The 17846-nt window shown below is 43.7% G+C and overlaps 1 protein-coding gene across 1 annotated transcript in view; it reads right to left on the bottom strand.

The window, feature by feature from the left end:
* Positions 1-2522: 2522 nt before the first annotated feature.
* Positions 2523-17846, bottom strand: part of NWD1 (NACHT and WD repeat domain containing 1) — a 76460-nt gene continuing 61136 nt past the window's right edge. The window contains 6 exon segments of the mRNA XM_080673169.1: positions 2523-4665; positions 6232-6337; positions 8533-9083; positions 11733-12009; positions 13532-13686; positions 17015-17105. Of these exon segments, the coding sequence (XP_080529295.1) occupies positions 4364-4665; positions 6232-6337; positions 8533-9083; positions 11733-12009; positions 13532-13686; positions 17015-17105 (1482 nt within the window). The 3' untranslated portion in view covers positions 2523-4363.

Below are 17846 nucleotides of genomic sequence, written 5' to 3'. Positions count from 1 at the left end.
GCCATGTTCCCCGCTCTGCTGCTGACACCCTCCATGTTCCGCGTGCACCCCCTGGTGGTCAGTACACGTCATAGCGACTGGTTGTTTGGTTGTTCCGCCATTCGGTCTATTTGCATATTAGCCTTTTATTATATAGGATAGGTAACTAATACTCCTATGAAGTAATCTTGTCAAAAATGTTTATCCTGTGATAATGATGTGTCTTTGTATGTTCATCAATTTTATCACTCTGGTGGGGATACTGATCATGGGGGGAATTATGCATGTATGGGGGCAGGGGCATATGGGAAATCTCTCTGTACCTTACAATCAATTTTGCTATGAACCTAAAACTACTCTAAAAGAAAATGTCTATTTTAAAAATATTTACCCTGAATCTAATCAAGTCTAAGACCAGGCTTGGCACACTTTCCTGTAAAGGGCCAGATGGCAAATATTTTTGGCTTTGGGGTCATACATTTTCTGTCACTATAGCATGAAAATCGCCACAGGCAATATGTATATGATACACGTGGCCATGTTCCAATAAAACTTTATTCACAAAAATAGGTGACAGGCTCACAGGCTGTGGTTTGCTGACTCTAGCTCTAGAATATAAGAGACTAATGAGACAAAATAACTAAATACACTGCATGAACTACTCTTGATTGGGTCCCAGTTGGAAAGGAACAGCTATAACATGTTTTAGGGCTAATTAGGAAAATTAGAAATGCCTATTCAAAGATGTTAAATAATGATTATTAGTTTTCATAGGTGTGTGTGTGTGGTTATGTAGGAGAATGACCTTATTTCTAAAAGATTTGTCCTGAAGTATTTACAGGTAATGTGTCTTGATGTCACTAGGGCTAGAATTAGGGTGAGACAAGTTTGTGCAAGTGTGGGGTCAAATTCCATTTTTATATAAAATGTTGATAGTGCCTGGCCAGTGTGGCTTAGTGGTTGAGCATCGACCCATGAACAAGGAGGTCACATGCCTAGGTTGCAGGTTCGATCCCCAGTAGGGGGCGTGCAGGAGGCAGCCAATCGATGATTCTCTCATCATTGACGTTTCTATCTTTCCCTCTCCCTTTCTTTCTCTGAAATCAATAAAAACATATTAAAAAATAAAATTAAAATGCTGATATTTTGTTCATCATGCATTTTAAAATTCATATTGATTTTTTTTAAACATGGTAATAAAATAGTGTTTATCTTGATTGTTGAGTTTTTTGGTGCCACCTTAAATGTTGTGCCTTAGATGAGTGCCTCACTCACTCTCCTCACTTTGAAATGGTTTTAGCAGGAAATTGAGAGTGAAGAGCAATGGTTGAATCTCAAAATGGTGAATAAATGTGTGTTCATTCTGCGAATATTGCAACTCTGTTGTAAGTTTGAACATTTTTCAAGTTGAGATAAGCAAATAGTCTTTAGACTTTGAAAATAAAGTAAAATTTAAAATAAATTTTAAACACTAACCGGTTTGGCTCAGTGGATAGAGCATCAGCCTGCGGACTCAAGGGTCCCAGGTTCGATTCCCGTCAAGGGCATGTACCTTGGTTGCGGGCACATACCCAGTAGGGAGTGTGCAGGAGGCAGCTGATCAATGTTTCTCTCTCATCGATGTTTCTAACTCTCTATCTCTCTCCCTTCCTCTCTGTAAAAAATCAATAAAATATATTTAAAAAAAATAAATTTTAAAATACTAAATTCATAGATACAGAGAACAGAGTGGTAGTTGCCAAAGGTGGAGGGATAAGGGGTGCGTGAGATGCATAAACATGTTCATAAACTTCCAATTATAAAATAAGTAAGTCCTGGGGATGTAATGTCCAATTTGATGACTATAGTTAACAATACTGTAGCATATATTTGAAAGTTGTTAAGAGGATAGATCTTAAAATTTCTTATCACAAGAAAAGAATTTTTGTGGTAATAGATCTTATTGTGGTGTTAATTTTGCGACATCAAATCGTTATGTTGAAACTAATGTAATGTTATAGGTAAATTATACCTCAGTAAACAAAACAAAACAAAAGCAATTAGGACAAAATTGCAACAACAGAAACAAACAAACAGAAGTAATTGTAACTGTGCAGTTATGGATATTAACTAGACTTACTGTGATGATAATTTTGCAATATATACATATAATGAATCATATGTTATACACCTGAAACTAATATGTCATATGTCACTTATAGCTCAAGTTTTAAAAGTCTCTAGAATTTTACAAATTAACTCTTGCTACAGCTGGAGGGGTTGTAGATTTCAATAATCTTGGGACAGTCCAGTTTAGGTACTCTGGGAGTAATTGGTAAAAGCATCCCTTTTTACTCCCCAAAAGTGTCCCTGTTTGGATGAAACATTACATGGTCCTACTTAGCATAAGAGAACAACGTGAGGATTTTTATAACCCCACTCTCATCCTGACTCCTCCACAGCTGGGAGACCTTAGGTAAGTCACTCCTCCAAGTACAGGGCTTGTCAAACATTCACAGCAACCAAACTCTTTCTCAAGTGAAAATGCACTGCAGAGCCTCCAATATGAGCAACAATTCGGAACAGCATTTTATTAGTAAAAATTCCTTTTCTATGTTCAATTTAGTATTTACCCACAGAGCAGTTGATTCTCACTGAGGCTGTTGAGATGGACACATACATGTTAAACCAGAAATCTTACTTTGTCACACATCCACTTTGTTCCCTGACTGACAGAGAACTGGTGGTAAAGAGTAAGTAATTTTTCAAGGGCCCCCCTTTCAATCTAAGTTAAACGGAGATGGCAAGAAAATCCAACACCTTAAAAACTTGCTGCACAATGCACCTGAGCATGCATTTTATAATTACAGTTAAAAATTTTTAATGGAATTGGATGCTATATGCAGAACTGCCAAAGCCCTCCTTGGAAACAACTAAACAAGATAGTCAGTAAGGTCACATCCAGTTCAAAAGCTTCTGTTTTTCTACGTTTACTTTTTGTGAAATTCTGCATATCACAGAAGGAAGAAGGAATAGCACCTTAAAGATTTGACTTTCCTATTCTTCAACAAAATCCCCAGAACCAAGTGGGTCTTTCAGAATACTACGGACACAGAAGTAAGATCTGCTTGAGTGGAATGGAAACAGTTGGACTGTTGAACTTACACAGGGCAGAGATGGTCCAAAAGCATATCAGGGAGATATTGGCAGCTTTTTCCATCTGCTTCTAAGATCCTCTGTTTTTTAAGATTTTAAAAAAGCATCTTTATCCTCAAAGTTTGGGAGCTAGAGAGTAGAGATGGAAGAATTCTAACGAGTTTATTGTTTTAACGCCAGCTTGGGTCGTGAAATCAGCTTATGAATTAGAGAAACATAGGCTATATGTGTCTTAAAATGTAAATTTGAGGCAATTACCAACTTTTAAAAACGGGAATATTTTGCCTAAAAGTCCAGACTTCTGGTTTTGCTGACAACAGAAAGCTCTGGCAAAAGTAGACTGCTTTCCTCATGGAAATTCTGAGGTACAGTCAAGGTGCCCATGCCCACCCTAGACTGAGCACGTGTCCTCCATGTTCCCATTGTCTCCACTCTCGGCTCCTCACCCAGATGCATAATAATCATTAAGATTTTTCACTGGCCCCTGTGGGCATTTCAGTGTGCCACCTATGGAATAGGTAGTTGTACTTGTGAGACTAAAATTAGAGCCAGGTAGTACAAGAAGGATGGGACAGGAAGGCTCCTGGTTCTTGTTTCTCAGAGCTCATGCATCGAGGCCTATTAACTTAAGCAAATCACAGCTAGGCTCAGCTACCTTACCTGTAAAATGGACGCAGAAACTCATGCCCTTCCTGAAGTATGGGCTGTGATAAGGATCAGACCATAGCACCTGGTGCTTTATAAACTGTAAAGCTTTGTAATTAACATCTGTGGGTTGATCAGTCTCATATCCATCCATCCCCACTTTGCCTGGTACCAGTACCCCAGTTTCTGTCCTGGGAATAGCTTCTTCCATTCTCAGTCCACATAGTTGGATGGTGTTGACTCCATGCGCAGCCCAAGTGGGCAGTTAGGTCATTGGGTCAGTATGGTTTATCACAGTGCTACATTCTCTTTGATTGGTTCTGGGATGGGCATATGAACCAACTGGGATCAATAGAATCAAGGCCAGGATTTTAGTTCAAACTGTAGGGGAAGGGAAGCTCTCTTTTCTACTGAATTGCTACCATGTTGCTAACCTAGGGATGGGAGGTCTGCAAATAGAGCCCACAAGGAGGATATAGCAATGGAAAGATATTGAGAAGCAAGGTCTGGGTCACATGATATGAGGCTTTGTGTCCAGCTATACATCAACAAATTATTTTCTTTACTTTAGCCAGATTGGAGCCTCATGCCCCCACAGGTGGTTCTACACTATTAGGCAGACTTGTGAGCGTTTGTTTGATTTGCATTCATTTCTCTGGGCACCCCCTAATCCTGAGTCCTGCAGTGCCCCTGCAGCAGCAGCCAACTCTTCTCTCTGCCTTGATTTGACCATCCACACTGCCTTCTTGAAGTTCTTGAGAGGGTCCTGTTGTGAGGCTCTTGATGAAGGGCACTGGAATCGTTCACGGATGAGATAGCCATGTCTGGTGGGGGCAATGAAGCCATTGGAGGTTGGGATGATTCTGTTCACTATGGCATGGACAAACTGGCTGGCCAGCAGGGTGCCTGTGGGGGGTAGGGGTGGAGGTCAGGGCAGCACAAATGAGAAAATCAGGGCCACAAAGATTCAATTTCACATGTTCAAGAGTTGGCTGCGTGGGGTCAAATATCTGCTATGCTCCTTACTTGGTCAGGCATGACATCTAACCTCTCGGAGTCCCTCTTGCTTCAACTGCAGTATGAGAATGATAGCTGAAACTATGTGCTGAGGGGAATTCCGAAGGTTTGAAGATGTCATGTAGATGATTAATACCAATTTCAGCCCAGAGTGAGCTCAGTGAATATTATTTTTATTATTGGAGGAAGAGTAGAAAGAGAAGTTCTGAACCTGCCCAGGATGGGCTTTTAAGGCCACAATCCACAGACCTCAGCTTTTGAGCCATGCGTCATTTTCCAGGCATCTTTGCTACACTGTAATAGACTATGATGTATTAGATTACAATGTATTGGATTGCATGTATTGGATTGCAATGTATTCTATTATAATGTGTTTAATTACAATGTATTCTATTATAATGTATTTGACTCTACCTAATATTCATTCAGCCACTTACTTCCTTTGTGACCTTGGGATAGTCTTTTACCTCTCTGAACTTCAGCTTCTTCATTTGTCAAATGGCAATGGCACTTACCCCTCAGCCACTGTCTATAGGAAACAGTGTAGGAAGGTGAAAAAGGTGAGCATGGGGAGCAGGCAGACCAGCTCCAAACCATCGCCTACCAGTTATTCACTGTGTGACCTTGGGCAAGTCACCCCATCTCTCAGAGTATCAGCTTTTACTCTGTAAAATGGGGGTGACTGTTGAGAAAATTAAATAGTTCAGTGACAGTACCCAGTACAAAAGAAGAGTTAACTCTTATTAATATTCCCTTCTTATTAATATTCCCTTAGTGTAATATTGAACAGACAAAGAGATATGGGGTTTTCAAAAGTTAGGCTGCTCCTAACTTTGACAGGGCCTGGTGCAAGAGAATGAATCAAGGCTCACATCCTATAAGACACAATATGTAAATGTTGCAAATACAGCTAATAAACTATTAAATGAAATATGTTCTATCCTCCTACATTGATGGATATACCTTTGGAAGGTCAGGTTTAGGTTGAGAATTCTCAATCTCTGCAGTTCCATGCTGGAAGGTAGTGGTGTGGGAGAGCCAACCTCCAGCTGTTTGTGGCTCAGCTCCCTTTTCTTCCCACACCCAGCTTGATCCTAAACTCCTAGGGGCCTCACATATCCAGATTCCCTGCACAGCACCCCATGGCTACCCCCTAAGCCTAGAGGTATGCACATTGGTGGCACCGTCCACCCTCAGAAGGATGGACCTGGGGAAGAGGCCTGTGTAGGCCATAAAGAGGACTCCAGGCCAGATGGGGAGGGTGAGTTCCAAGTACCTAGCATGGGTCTAGATAAGGAGCTGTAGCTCCAGGTAGGTCTGTCACTTGGTCTATAGAGACCTGGGAGAGAACCAGCTAGAGGATGCCAGAATGGGACCTCTAATGCCCACGGCCCAGAACAAGGCTTTCTTCTTCAGATCTAAGCTTAGTCCTGTTCTCAAAGTAAAATGACTCACCATCCAGCACACTCCAGACAATTATGGAGCGATCCCTCAAGCCCGCGTACACATACTTGTCATCCTTGGAGAAGCAAGCACATTGGACTCCTTGACAGTAAGAGTTCTGTTGAAAAAGACAATGTGATCTTGATTTCAGACTGAAAGATACACAGGACACCAGCCCCAAGCATGTGTGTAGGAAGCAAGGCTGTAAGCACCCCATGGAGGATGGATCCAGTGAAAACCTGGCGAAACAGGTAGTATTGGTATTTCCAGGATCAAAACATACCTTCACTGGGACTAGATTGTGAGTCTTAGAGATATTCTGCATTAGAGAGCAGAAATTCTAGGATTTAATTCTTTTTTTAAAAAAATATATTTTATTGATTTCTTACAGAGAGGAAGGGAGCGGGATAGAGCGTTAGAAACACTGATGAGAGAGAAACATCGATCAGCTGCCTCCTGCACACCTCCTACTGGGGATGTGCCCACAACCAAGGTACATGCCCTTGACTGGAATCGAACCTGGGACCCTTGAGTCTGCAGGCCGACGCTCTATCCACTGAGCCAAACCAGTCAGGGCTAGGATTTAATTCTTAAATGGCCTCAGTTATACAAGTATTAGCTATAGTTGACTTTAATTAAAAGCTCTGTGTAAATGCAATATGGGCTCTTGGATTGGATCCTAGAATGGAAAAAAGGGAATTTGTCAAAAACGTACAATCCCAATAAAGTTGATAGTTTAGTTAGTAAAATATGATTAACATGTTAATTCCTTAGTTTGACAAACACGTTCTTTTTACATAAGATACTAACATCAGGGGAAGCTGGGTGAAGGGTGAGTAAATGGGAACCTTTGTACTGTCTGTAAATCTAAACTTTTCTGTCGTTCTAAAATCATCTCAAAATTAAGTTTGTTTTTTTAATAACAAAACCAGAAAGCTAGGTGTGTTTACCCGTAACTGCAGCAGTGACATTTCAACAAGGCAAAACATTACTTGCATCCCAGCCTCATAGTGGCTTCATAAAAATAAGTCAGTCAGGTGGGACAAAGTTTTTTTAAGATAGAACTATTCATACTCTGCTCACTTAATACAAGGTCACCTCCCTGTTTTTAACAATTTTTACATCTTGCAACCTAAGGTTCAGCCCTTGTTACCCAACTGAAAAACTGGAATAATAACCCCAACGGTACAAGATCATTGTGAGGGTTAAATCAGAGAGTATTTTAATATATACATTTTTATATAATGTGTATATAATATGAATATATCTATAATAATAAAAGCATAATATGCTAATTAGACTGGACGTCCTTCCTGATGTCCTTCCGGACGAAGCTGGGGCTGCGAGGGAAGCCTGGGTCCCCGGTGCCTGCCCGCGGCCGGAGGGAAACCCTGCTTCCGGGTGCCAGAGGGAAGCTGGTGCCAGCAGGGGAAGGAAGGCCTACTATTGCATGAATTTCGTGCATCGGCCTCTAGTAAATATATAATATAGTTTTTCATAATATTAATAGAAAATTATAATAGCTCCTTGAGATAGGCAGTGTGGACTCCAAGATACGTTGTATATAAAGGAGTCACTGGTTTCCCTTTTCAGAGCTTTTGCAGCTACTGTTCCTTCTGCCTAGAATGCTATTCCACAGGACTTATTTGACCTTAACCAGCACCCCTTGGTGTGTGCACTTAATAAATGCTACTCTCCATCCTCTTCACATTGTCCTATTTTTTCCCAAAGGCCTGTTCCTCAACCCATCACATATTTGCTGCTTTATTTATTTTTTCACAAACTTTTATTGAGGATATGTTAGGAGCTCTCCTAAGGATGGGGACCATCTCAATGAGCAGAACAAAAAATTCTGCCCTCACAGGGATCTCGTGTCTCCCCGAACAGAACATGGCTCCAGAGGTGGGACTGTGGGTGTCTGCCCTGGTCACAGCTGCTTCCTCATTGCTGGAAAGAAGCCTGCCATGGCTTGTGCAGTCAAAGCCAGTGAGTGAAAGAATGACACAGTCATGATTGGGGCGAGTGAGGCAGGGCTGTGCCAGTACAGGATTTTTTCCTGTCTTCATGTAAAACGTTGATTTTTTTTTTCTTCGTGGATCTTTTGCCTTTGTTGTGATTTTTTTTTTAAACATTGTATTAAAATATTATTTCTCTTAATTACTGAGTTTTGGGTAACCCTTTAAACTCTACTCCCGAGGCGAGTACCTCACTTTTCTTATCCTAGTCCTGACCCTGGTCAATGACCCACGGTGCACTTAATAAACGACTCCGGTCATTCGTTTTCTAACACCAGGACCTAGCATGGCCACATACCGTGTAACTCATCTCGAACTTCCACTTGCACACCTCCAGGTCCCAGAGACATAGCAGGGCTTCCTCGGACCCGCTTACCGCCAGCTGCTCCTTGTGGCTGACCTCCAAGCAGGTGACCCGGCTCCCATGGGCCTCCAGAGGGAACACTTTGGAATTCGCACACTCGTAAAGGAAAAGGTCGCCGTTGGTCATGCCGTAAATCACACGGTAGTCAGCCAGAACGGCCACGCTGGATATAGTCACAGGCAGCTGGGTGTAGAAGGTGTAGGTTGGCCCATCGATGACTGGACAGGGGTCCCCAGGGGTAATGTCCAACACCAAGACGATGCTGTCATAGGCGATGGCCAGGTGCTCCTCGCCCTTACTCAGGGCCATGCAGTTGACAGCTTTCCGGGCCTCTGGAGGGGGGATGCACATCACATCCTGCCTGGAGTTCAGGGGGAACACGAGGACGATGCCGGAAACGAGGCCAGTGAAAAGGAGCTTGGCCTGCTCGGCGACCTCCAGGCACCTGACCTCATTGGAGGTGTCCAGGGCATCTTGCTCTTCACCTGCCACAGGGAGGAGACCACATTAGGAATGCTCATTCCATGTTTTTTTAATGCTTTTATTAGCCATAAGCTTCAACTTGGCTTCTGCAAGTTTCTCTGCTTCCACTCCTGCCACAAAACCATCCAAGGATTTAAAAATGAAAATTATGCCCAGCCCATGTAGCTCAGTGGTTGAGCACCAACCTATGAACCAGGAGGTCACAATTCAATTCCTGGTCAGGGCACATGTCCAGGTTGTGGGCTCGATCCCCACTAGAGGGCGTGCAGGAGGCAGCCCATCAATGATTCTCTCTCATCACTGATGTTTTTATCTTTCTCCCTCTCCCTTCCTCTCTGAAATCAATAAAAATATATTTGAAAAAAAATTTTAAAAAAAGAAAATTACACCATCTCGCCCTGGCTGGTGTTGCTAAGTGGTTAGAGCAATAGCCTGTGGACTGAAGAGTCATAGGTTCAATTCCCGGTCAAGGGCATGTACCTGGGTTGCAGGTTTGATCTCTGGCCCCAGTTGGAGTGCGTGCAAGAGGCAACCAATCCATGTGTTTCACCTTGATGTTTCTCTGTCTCTTTTTCTCTCTCTCTCCCTTCCTTCCACTCTCTAAAAATCAATGGAAAAATATCCTTGGGTGAGGATTAATCAAAAAGAAAAGAAAATTTCACCATCTCACTGCTCTGCATACCCCCAGTGACTTCCCACTCCTCTCACATGACCTCTTTGACCTCATCTCAAATGTTTCCTTTACAAACTTCTGTAAAGGCTAAAGAGTAAATACGTTAGCCTTGCAGACTATATGCTTTCTGTGGCAACCATTGAACCCTGCCTTTGTATCCCCCAAACAGCCACAGACAATATATAAACAAGTGGGTCTGTCTGGAATTGGCCCGCGGGCCAGAGTTTGCCTACTCCTATCTTATCCCCCACCACACTCCATTCCTTTTTGTCTGGTTTTGCCCCGCAACTAGCAGGCAAGCTCCTCGAGAATCTGTCTTACTCACCCCCAATGCCTGGCACTATACAAACATCTGTCAAATCAATGAATGCATGAACTTGAGAATGAATTTCTTTTCTTACATTATTTTATCATAAACAGGAAGTTCTATATTTCTATTCACACAGTGGGAGCAGATACTGTTGGTAAAACACCCAGACTCCTTTTACTGGCCAGTTCACCCAGACCCAAGGCTCCCACTGCCCTTACGAAGGGAACCTTCATCTGGAAATGCCTGGGGGCTATGCCCACCCCACCCCCAAGGATGGCATCAGGCCAATGACTGCCTAATATGGGGTTCAAAATGGCCCCCTTGCTTTGAATGGGAAAACTCTGAGGTGCAATTTATGCTCTAGAGCTCTCCGTGGGACCAGGCTGAACCCTCTGCCCTTGCTCAGTCTCCCCCTGCCCCCCGCCCGGCCCTGCCTGCTTCCTCACTACCTCCCAGGCTTCTCCAGGGAGCTCCCCTCTATACACCACTTGGGCAAATCTCCCCATCACATGCCCTGCTTTCCTTGGAACCTGAACTAAAACAGAGACTGACAACCAGTTATCAGTTGCCCTGTGTCAGAAATTTATAAAACCAAATCCTGTTTCCTACCAGCCACTTACAATTTTACTGTAGTATGGGGGTGATGTGGACTGAATGTTTGTGCCCCTCCCAAATTCTTACATTGAAATTCTAACCCTGAATGTGATGGTATTTGGAGGTGGGTCATTGGGAGGAGATTAGGTCATGAGGGTGGTGTTCTTGGGAGGTGATTAGGTCACAGTAGGATGAGGGCCCCTAAAAGAGAACTTGCTCTCTCTTTGCTCTCTACCATGTGAAGGTACAGTGAGAAGATGGCCATCTGCAAACCAGGAAGAGAACCCTCACCGAATCCTGGGTCTGCCAACACTTGATTTTAGACTCCCAGACTCCAGAACTGTGAGGAATAAATGTCTGTTGTTTAAGCCTGCATCAAGAATGGATCATAGCCCTAGCCGGTGTGGCTCAGTGGGTAGAGCATCGGCCTGCAGACTGAAGGGTCCTGGGTTCGATTCCGGTCAAGGACACTTACCTGGATTGCAGGCTCGATTCCCAGCGCTGGCAGGGTATGTGCTGGAGGCAACCAATCGATAGGTCTCTCTCACATCTATGTTTCTCTCTTGTATCTCTACCTCAAACCCCCACCCCCCCTTCCATTCTCTAAAAATCAATGGAAAAATATCCTTGGGAGAGGATTAACAAAAAATAAAAAATTTAAGAATGGATCATAGCCTGGTGGGTGTGGCTCAGTGGTTGAGCATCAACCTATGAACCAGAAGGTCATCGTTTGATTCCCAGTCAAGGTACATGCCTGGGTTTCAGGCTGGATCCCCCGTGTGGGGTGCACAGGAGGCAGCCAATCAATGATTCTCTCTCATCATTGATGTTTCTATCTCTCTCCCTCTCCCTTCCTCTCTGAAATCAATTAAAAAAAAAAAGAATGGATCATAGAAATGCTCATTCCAGTTTTTCCAATTTTTCAATGCTTTCATCATCCATAAGCTTCAATTGGCTACTGCAAGTTTCCCTGTTTCCACTATCCTAATTGATAGTATTCTGTTACAGCTGCCCAAAGAGACTAAGACAGGACTTCAGTGCTTACCCACACACACTGACCGTGCTTATACAAACCTTTTGCCAAATCCCAAATGGTGACTTTGTTTTTGTCCCCAATTTTGGGGAAGTAAATGTAGCTTCCATTGTGTGACACAGCAGTGAGGCCAGTGCGGTCCAGAAATGGGGCAGGGGCTCGTGGCTTCTGAGTGTAAGTGAGATCCCAGACTTTGAAGGATGAGGACTGCTGGGAAGCGGATGCCACCAGAGCCCCACCCTGGGCCAGCAGGCTCACGGGGGCCCCAACGCCTTCCAGGATGTCCAGCAGGGTCCCCTGTTCCGACAGACTCCACACCTGAGGATGGAGAGCAGAGGGGCAGAGCTGACTTCTTCCTTATGCAGCTATAGCTTGAAAATATGCTTAAGTTCATTTGTCCAACTAAGGTGAATTCTTAGGCTGAGGTTCAAAGGCCTTCGTGTCTCCCCACCCCCTAGAACATCCCTAGATCTCACCATTCTACCATCATGACAGTTCTCAAAGTGTGTTCCAGGGAACCACTGAAGGGTACCCCTCAGCCTTTTCTGCAAAAGCAAGACTATTTTCATATTTCTAAGATATTATTTGCTTTTTTCATTCTCTTTCTCTCACAAGCAAACAGTGGAGTTTTCCAGAGTTATGGCACATGTGATATTATAATAGCTAGAAGTACGCAGAATCAAGTAGGAGCGTCCAATAGTTTTCTATTAAGTCAGACGTGAAAGAGATTTGCCAAAATGTGAAATAATGACACTCTTCTGGTGAGTTACTTGGTTTGTTTCAGAAAATGGAATTATTTTCATAAAAGTAAGATATTATGTTGACATTTCATGTTACTGAATTAATCGATAAGTACTTTTGGATTGCATTATTTTTTATTTTTAATATGGTAATTGCCAATAAGTACTAAATGCAATGTGGGATTCTGAATTAGATCCTGTAATAGAAAAGAAGTACAACTGGCCTGGCTGGTGTGGCTCAATGGTTGAGCATCGACCTATGAACCAGGAGGTCATGGTTCATTCCAGGTCAGGGCACATTCCCTGGGTTGTGGACTTGATCCCCAGTAGGGGCATGCAGTAGGCAACCGATCAGTGATTCTCTCTCATCATTGATTTTTCTATCTTTCTCTCCCTCTCCCTTCCTTTCTGAAATCAATAAAAATATTTTTTAAAGAAAAAAATACATTTATGGGAAAGCTGGTGAAATTGGAACAAAATCTGCAGATCAGTTAAGAGTATTATTCCAATGTTAATATCTTGGTTTTGACAAAGGGACCAAGATAATATGATATGTGAAAGTTGGGGCAAGCTGAGTAAAGAGTAGATAAATATTTGGGGACTCTCTTAGATATAACTCTTCTTTAAATACTAAAATTATTTCAAAATAAATCAGTTATTAAAAATATATAGATCAAATTGATATAACCGACATAAACAAAATCTCTTGGGGGGGGGGTGGGTATCTCAAAAATCTTTAAGAATGTAAAGATATGGTGAGATCAGAACGATGGAGAACCAACCTTGAGAACTCTGAGCTTAATAGGAACTTTCCTCCCCTCCCCCAGACCCGGCTCCACTCTAAAGGTCAAAGTCCTTCTAGTCTTTCAGGTTTAGTGGGAATGCTATCTCTTCTTTTGAATATTTTGGTAATTCCCCCAGGTCTGTCACTGGGTCCTAAGAGACACCCACCCCTTATCCTCCCAATGACCTGCCCTGTTTTGCCTGCACTCGTTTTTTGTGGGTTTCTATGTTTTGAAAGTCAAAGTTACCTTAAAAAAATCATACTTGTTATTTCAGAGGCAGGGTTGAGGATGACAGGTCCCAGGTCTCCCCCTCACCTGAATGAGTGCATCCCGGGACCCAGTGACAATCACATTGTTCTCAGGACCAAAAGCAGCCGTCTCCACTGTGTCCTCATGTTCAAGGTCAGTGGCCATGAATCGATGAAACCCCTGTGAGTTGGCCAAGAATATCCTCACGGATCTTCCAAAGCCTGAAATGGCAGGGAACGGGGTTACGCCTTTCATTTCTGGAGGAGCTTGAGTAATTCAATTGAGTCAACAACGTTTTTTGAGCACCTACTATGTGCCAGGGGAAGGAATACAATGGTGAGCAAGATAGACACAGCCCTCGTCCTCACAGAGCCTACCATTGGGAGAAGGGGGGTGCGGGTTGACTGTGATCAATAATCTCACAGAAAAACAGTAAAGATATTTATGGTGAGAAGACAATGAGTTTTCTGAGGACTGGGACTGCTTATTTGGGCTGTTCATGGTATCCCAGAATGCAACACAAAGCTGGGCACAGAGTAAATATGTTTTGAAGAAGGGAGGAAAAGAGGGAGAGAGGGAGGGAAGAAGGGAGAGAGGAAGGAAGGAAGAGAAGAAAGAAGGGAGGGAGGAAGGAAAATAAAATGGTTATAGTTTCTGATACGAGCAATGTGGTCAGGGGACTGGATGCTGTGAGGAAATGTCACACAGACTCGTGGCAGAGAAGGCTGTGAAGGCAGAGGCAGAGACTGGGATGTGGCCACGAGTCAAGGAATCACAAGGCAGAAGCTGCAAGAGGCAGAAAAGGCTTCTTCTCTGGAGCCTGTGGAGGGAGCCAGCCCTGCCAGCACTGTAATTTCTGACTTTTGGCTTCTAAAACAGCAAGAGAAGAAATTCCTGTTGTGTTAAGCCACTGAATTTGCGTGGTAGTTTGCTACCTCTGGACCTGTGAGCTGACTTCAGAGGAATGAGGAAGTGGCAGGCACTGGGAGACTGGAACAGCAGTGACGGTCAACCAGGAGTTGGACAGGCCTGCTGTGTCTGAGGAGCAGCATGGAGGCCAGGGAGGCTGGAGCGCAGTGAAGGAGGGGGAGATGCGGGAGAGAAAGGGGTGCCAGATTCAGCAAGACAACAACCGCACACACAGTTCAATTTGAATTTCAGATGAACAACGAAACGTTTTATTGGTATATAAGTATATCCTAAATGTCGTGTGGAATATCCTTGTACTAAAATTTTGATTTGCTGTTCATCTGAAAGTTAACTGCGCGTTCTGCATTTTATCTGGCAACGCTGCCCAAGGGGACTTGCTCACTTGCGTTCCAAATACGGTCTAGGAGAACCCCTAGCAGGGAGGTAGGCAAATGAGGACTATATCTCCTAACCAACAGGTTGGTCCTCAAAACTGTGGATGGGTGCCCTAGCTGGTTTGCTCAGCAGATAGAGCGTCTACCTGCCAACTGAAGGGTCCCGGGGTTTGATTCTGGTCAAGGGCACATGCCAGGTTGTGGGCTCGATCCCCAGTAGAGGACGTGCAGGACGCAGCCAATCAATGATTCTTTCTCATCATTGATGTTTCTCTTTTTCCCTCTCCCTTACTCTCTGAAAATCAATAAAAATACATTTTAAGAAAGAAAAAAACCCCATGTGAATGGGGAAGCTGTCCAGGCTCCTTCTTCTCATTGGCTGCTGATAAGAGCCACACTTGAAACCCAACTATAAGGGGGAGGGAGGTTGTGGGGTGTTTTTGGATGTGCTTAGAGAGAGGAAGGGAGAATCAGGAAGGTAAGGAAAGAGAATCAGGAAGTGCCAGGGGAGGGAGGAAGGGAGAGAGAGAGAAACATTTATGTGAGATAGAAACATTGATCGGTTGCCTTCGGTATGCTCCCCAACCAGGGATCAAACCCGAAACCCAGGCATGTGCCCTGACCTGAAATGGAGCCAGCACCCTTCAGAGCACTGGCTGAGGCACAACCAGCTGAGCCACGCTGGCCGGGTGATCTGTAACAAGTGTGTAGGTCACTGCCTCAATGTCTGTGGCCTTGGTCCTGACTCTCAGTTTTTCTTTTTCCTTTCATTCCTATTTCCTGTGCTACATGTTACACATGCTTAAGCCTGAGATTCTTTTGGAGATAGGACAGAGGGTATATACCAATCTATCATCTATCATTTGATCTTAGAGGGTAAGTGTTCACCTATCAGCCCTGCACTCTCCAATAGGGTCACATTGGTGGCTGTTAATGGTTTGAACTGAGATAAGTATAAGTATCAAATACACACTAGATTTCGAAACGTCACACAAGAATTTAAAAAATGATGTGAAATATACCATGAATGATTTTTATGTTGATTTCATATTGAATTTTTGGATGTGTTGGGTTAAATACGATATTATTAACATGAAGGCCACCTGTTTCTTTTTACCTTTTGAAATAAGGTCATGAGAACATTCACAACTAGAAACACGGCTCACCTTTGTGTTTCACATTACTGGACAGCACTGATCTACAGTGTCGTTGACCCCTGGAAACGGCTTTGCAAAAATCAGGCCGATTTTAGGGCAGTGAAAATACTCTGTATGAGACTACAGTGATGGATACATGTCATTATACATTTGTCCAAACCCATAAAATGTACAAAACCAAGAGTGAAAACTAATGTAAACTGTGGGCTTTGGGTGGTGTGTCAATGTTGGGTTATTGATTATCAACATGCACCACTCCGGTGGGAGATGTGGATAACGTGGGAGGCTATGCATGTGTGGGAGTGGGGGAAGGACATATGGGAAATCTCTGTCTCTTGTGCTCAATTTGGTTGTGAACCTAAAACTGATCTGGCGGCGGGCGGTGGGGGGGAAGACCTTAAAAAAATCAGGCTCTCAAGCATATGTTAGTCACCTCCTCTAGGAAGCCTTCCTTGACTGCTTCGAACTAAAGAAGGAAACCCTGTCACACACTCCATGGCCCCTGATTCTCGTCTTTCTTGTGCCTGCCATCTTCCCTGCTAGCCTGGAAGCCCTAAAAGCAGGAGTTGTGTGGGGCATGCAGGAGGCTCACCATCCCCTCACCCAGCCCCGCTCTGTCCCTGTGACTATCCACTCCCACTTCAAAGATAATGAACCAGAAACCTAGGAAGGTTAGGAGATTTGCCCGGAACAAGGGTTGGCAAAAGACAGCCCATAGGCCTGAACTGGCCACCTATTTTTTTGTATGGCCCATGAGCTAAGAAGAGTTTTTCCATTTTTCAATGGTTGAAAAAACTCAAAATAAGATGACTATTTTATGACACATGAAAATAATATGAAATGCAAATTTCAGAATACATAAAGATTTATTGGCTCATTGCTACATCGGCTTTTGCATTATAGGGCAGGGTTCAATAGTCCTAACAGAGACCATCAGGCCCACAAAGCCAAAAACGTGTACCACGTGGCCCTTTGCAAAAAGTTTGCTGATTGCTGGTCTAGGACTCTGCCTTTTCCCCAAGCCCCTCTTCACTTCCATCCGAATCCAGAGCTGCCTCCTCACCACTCCCCAGTGAGCTAAACGCTACCTGCGGCGAGAAGGGACTCATCTTCAGAGATGACCAGGAACCCCACAGCTTCCGGAAGCTTCCCCAGCAGGCTGTCTCCTTCAGAGGAAACCTGCATAAAATCAAATATTCCTATCAAGCATTCCCATAGGCTTAAGGGTTCAGAGTCAAGAGCTTGACGCAGGGCTGTTACCAGCAATGTGATCCTAAGCAAATTCCTTAAACCCTGGGTGCCTCAGTTTCCTCATCTGTGAAATGGGTGATGAAACCAGGACTGCCACACAGGGCTATTCCGGGCTAAGAAGTGTGTAGAACGGTCCCCTCACCCCTCTACCCTCAGGCACATAGTTAGCTCTTCCAAAGTGGCAGGTATTATTATTGTTGACATTGTTATTGTTTGTTGTTGCAACAAACTCAGGGACCCAGAGAACATTCTAGCATTTGTTTTCTGCCCCAGAGGAGGTCTGGCGATCTCAAAAATCAAAACACAAGGCTGAGCCAGAGGAAGGAAGCACTGTTCTCCCCATTCCCGAGTTGCAGAAATGAGCCGATTTTGATCAAATCTAAAAGTGAGATTCATTCATTAACCCTGATTCTCAGCCCCAATCCAGCCCCTGGGTTTTGAGCTCCTGACTGCCATCAGCCTGTGTGCCAAAAGCATTGCGATCATTATCTGTTGGGGAGAGAGGGAAGAGGACACGTGGGCAGCCCAGGAAAGTGATTCCTTTGCACCAATTCAAGCCAGGAATTTAAAAATATTTGTTCAACATTTATTTAGCAGGTGCAGGAGAAAGTGAATTTCTTTATGGATGTTACTGCTGATATTTTTAAACACATGATTTTTTTAAAGTAA

Source organism: Plecotus auritus (assembly GCF_963455305.1).
Source record: "Plecotus auritus genome assembly, chromosome: 6".
NCBI classification, from domain to species: domain Eukaryota; kingdom Metazoa; phylum Chordata; class Mammalia; order Chiroptera; family Vespertilionidae; genus Plecotus; species Plecotus auritus.
Note: the sequence above shows the minus strand (reverse complement) of the source record. Positions and strands in the feature narration are given on the sequence as shown.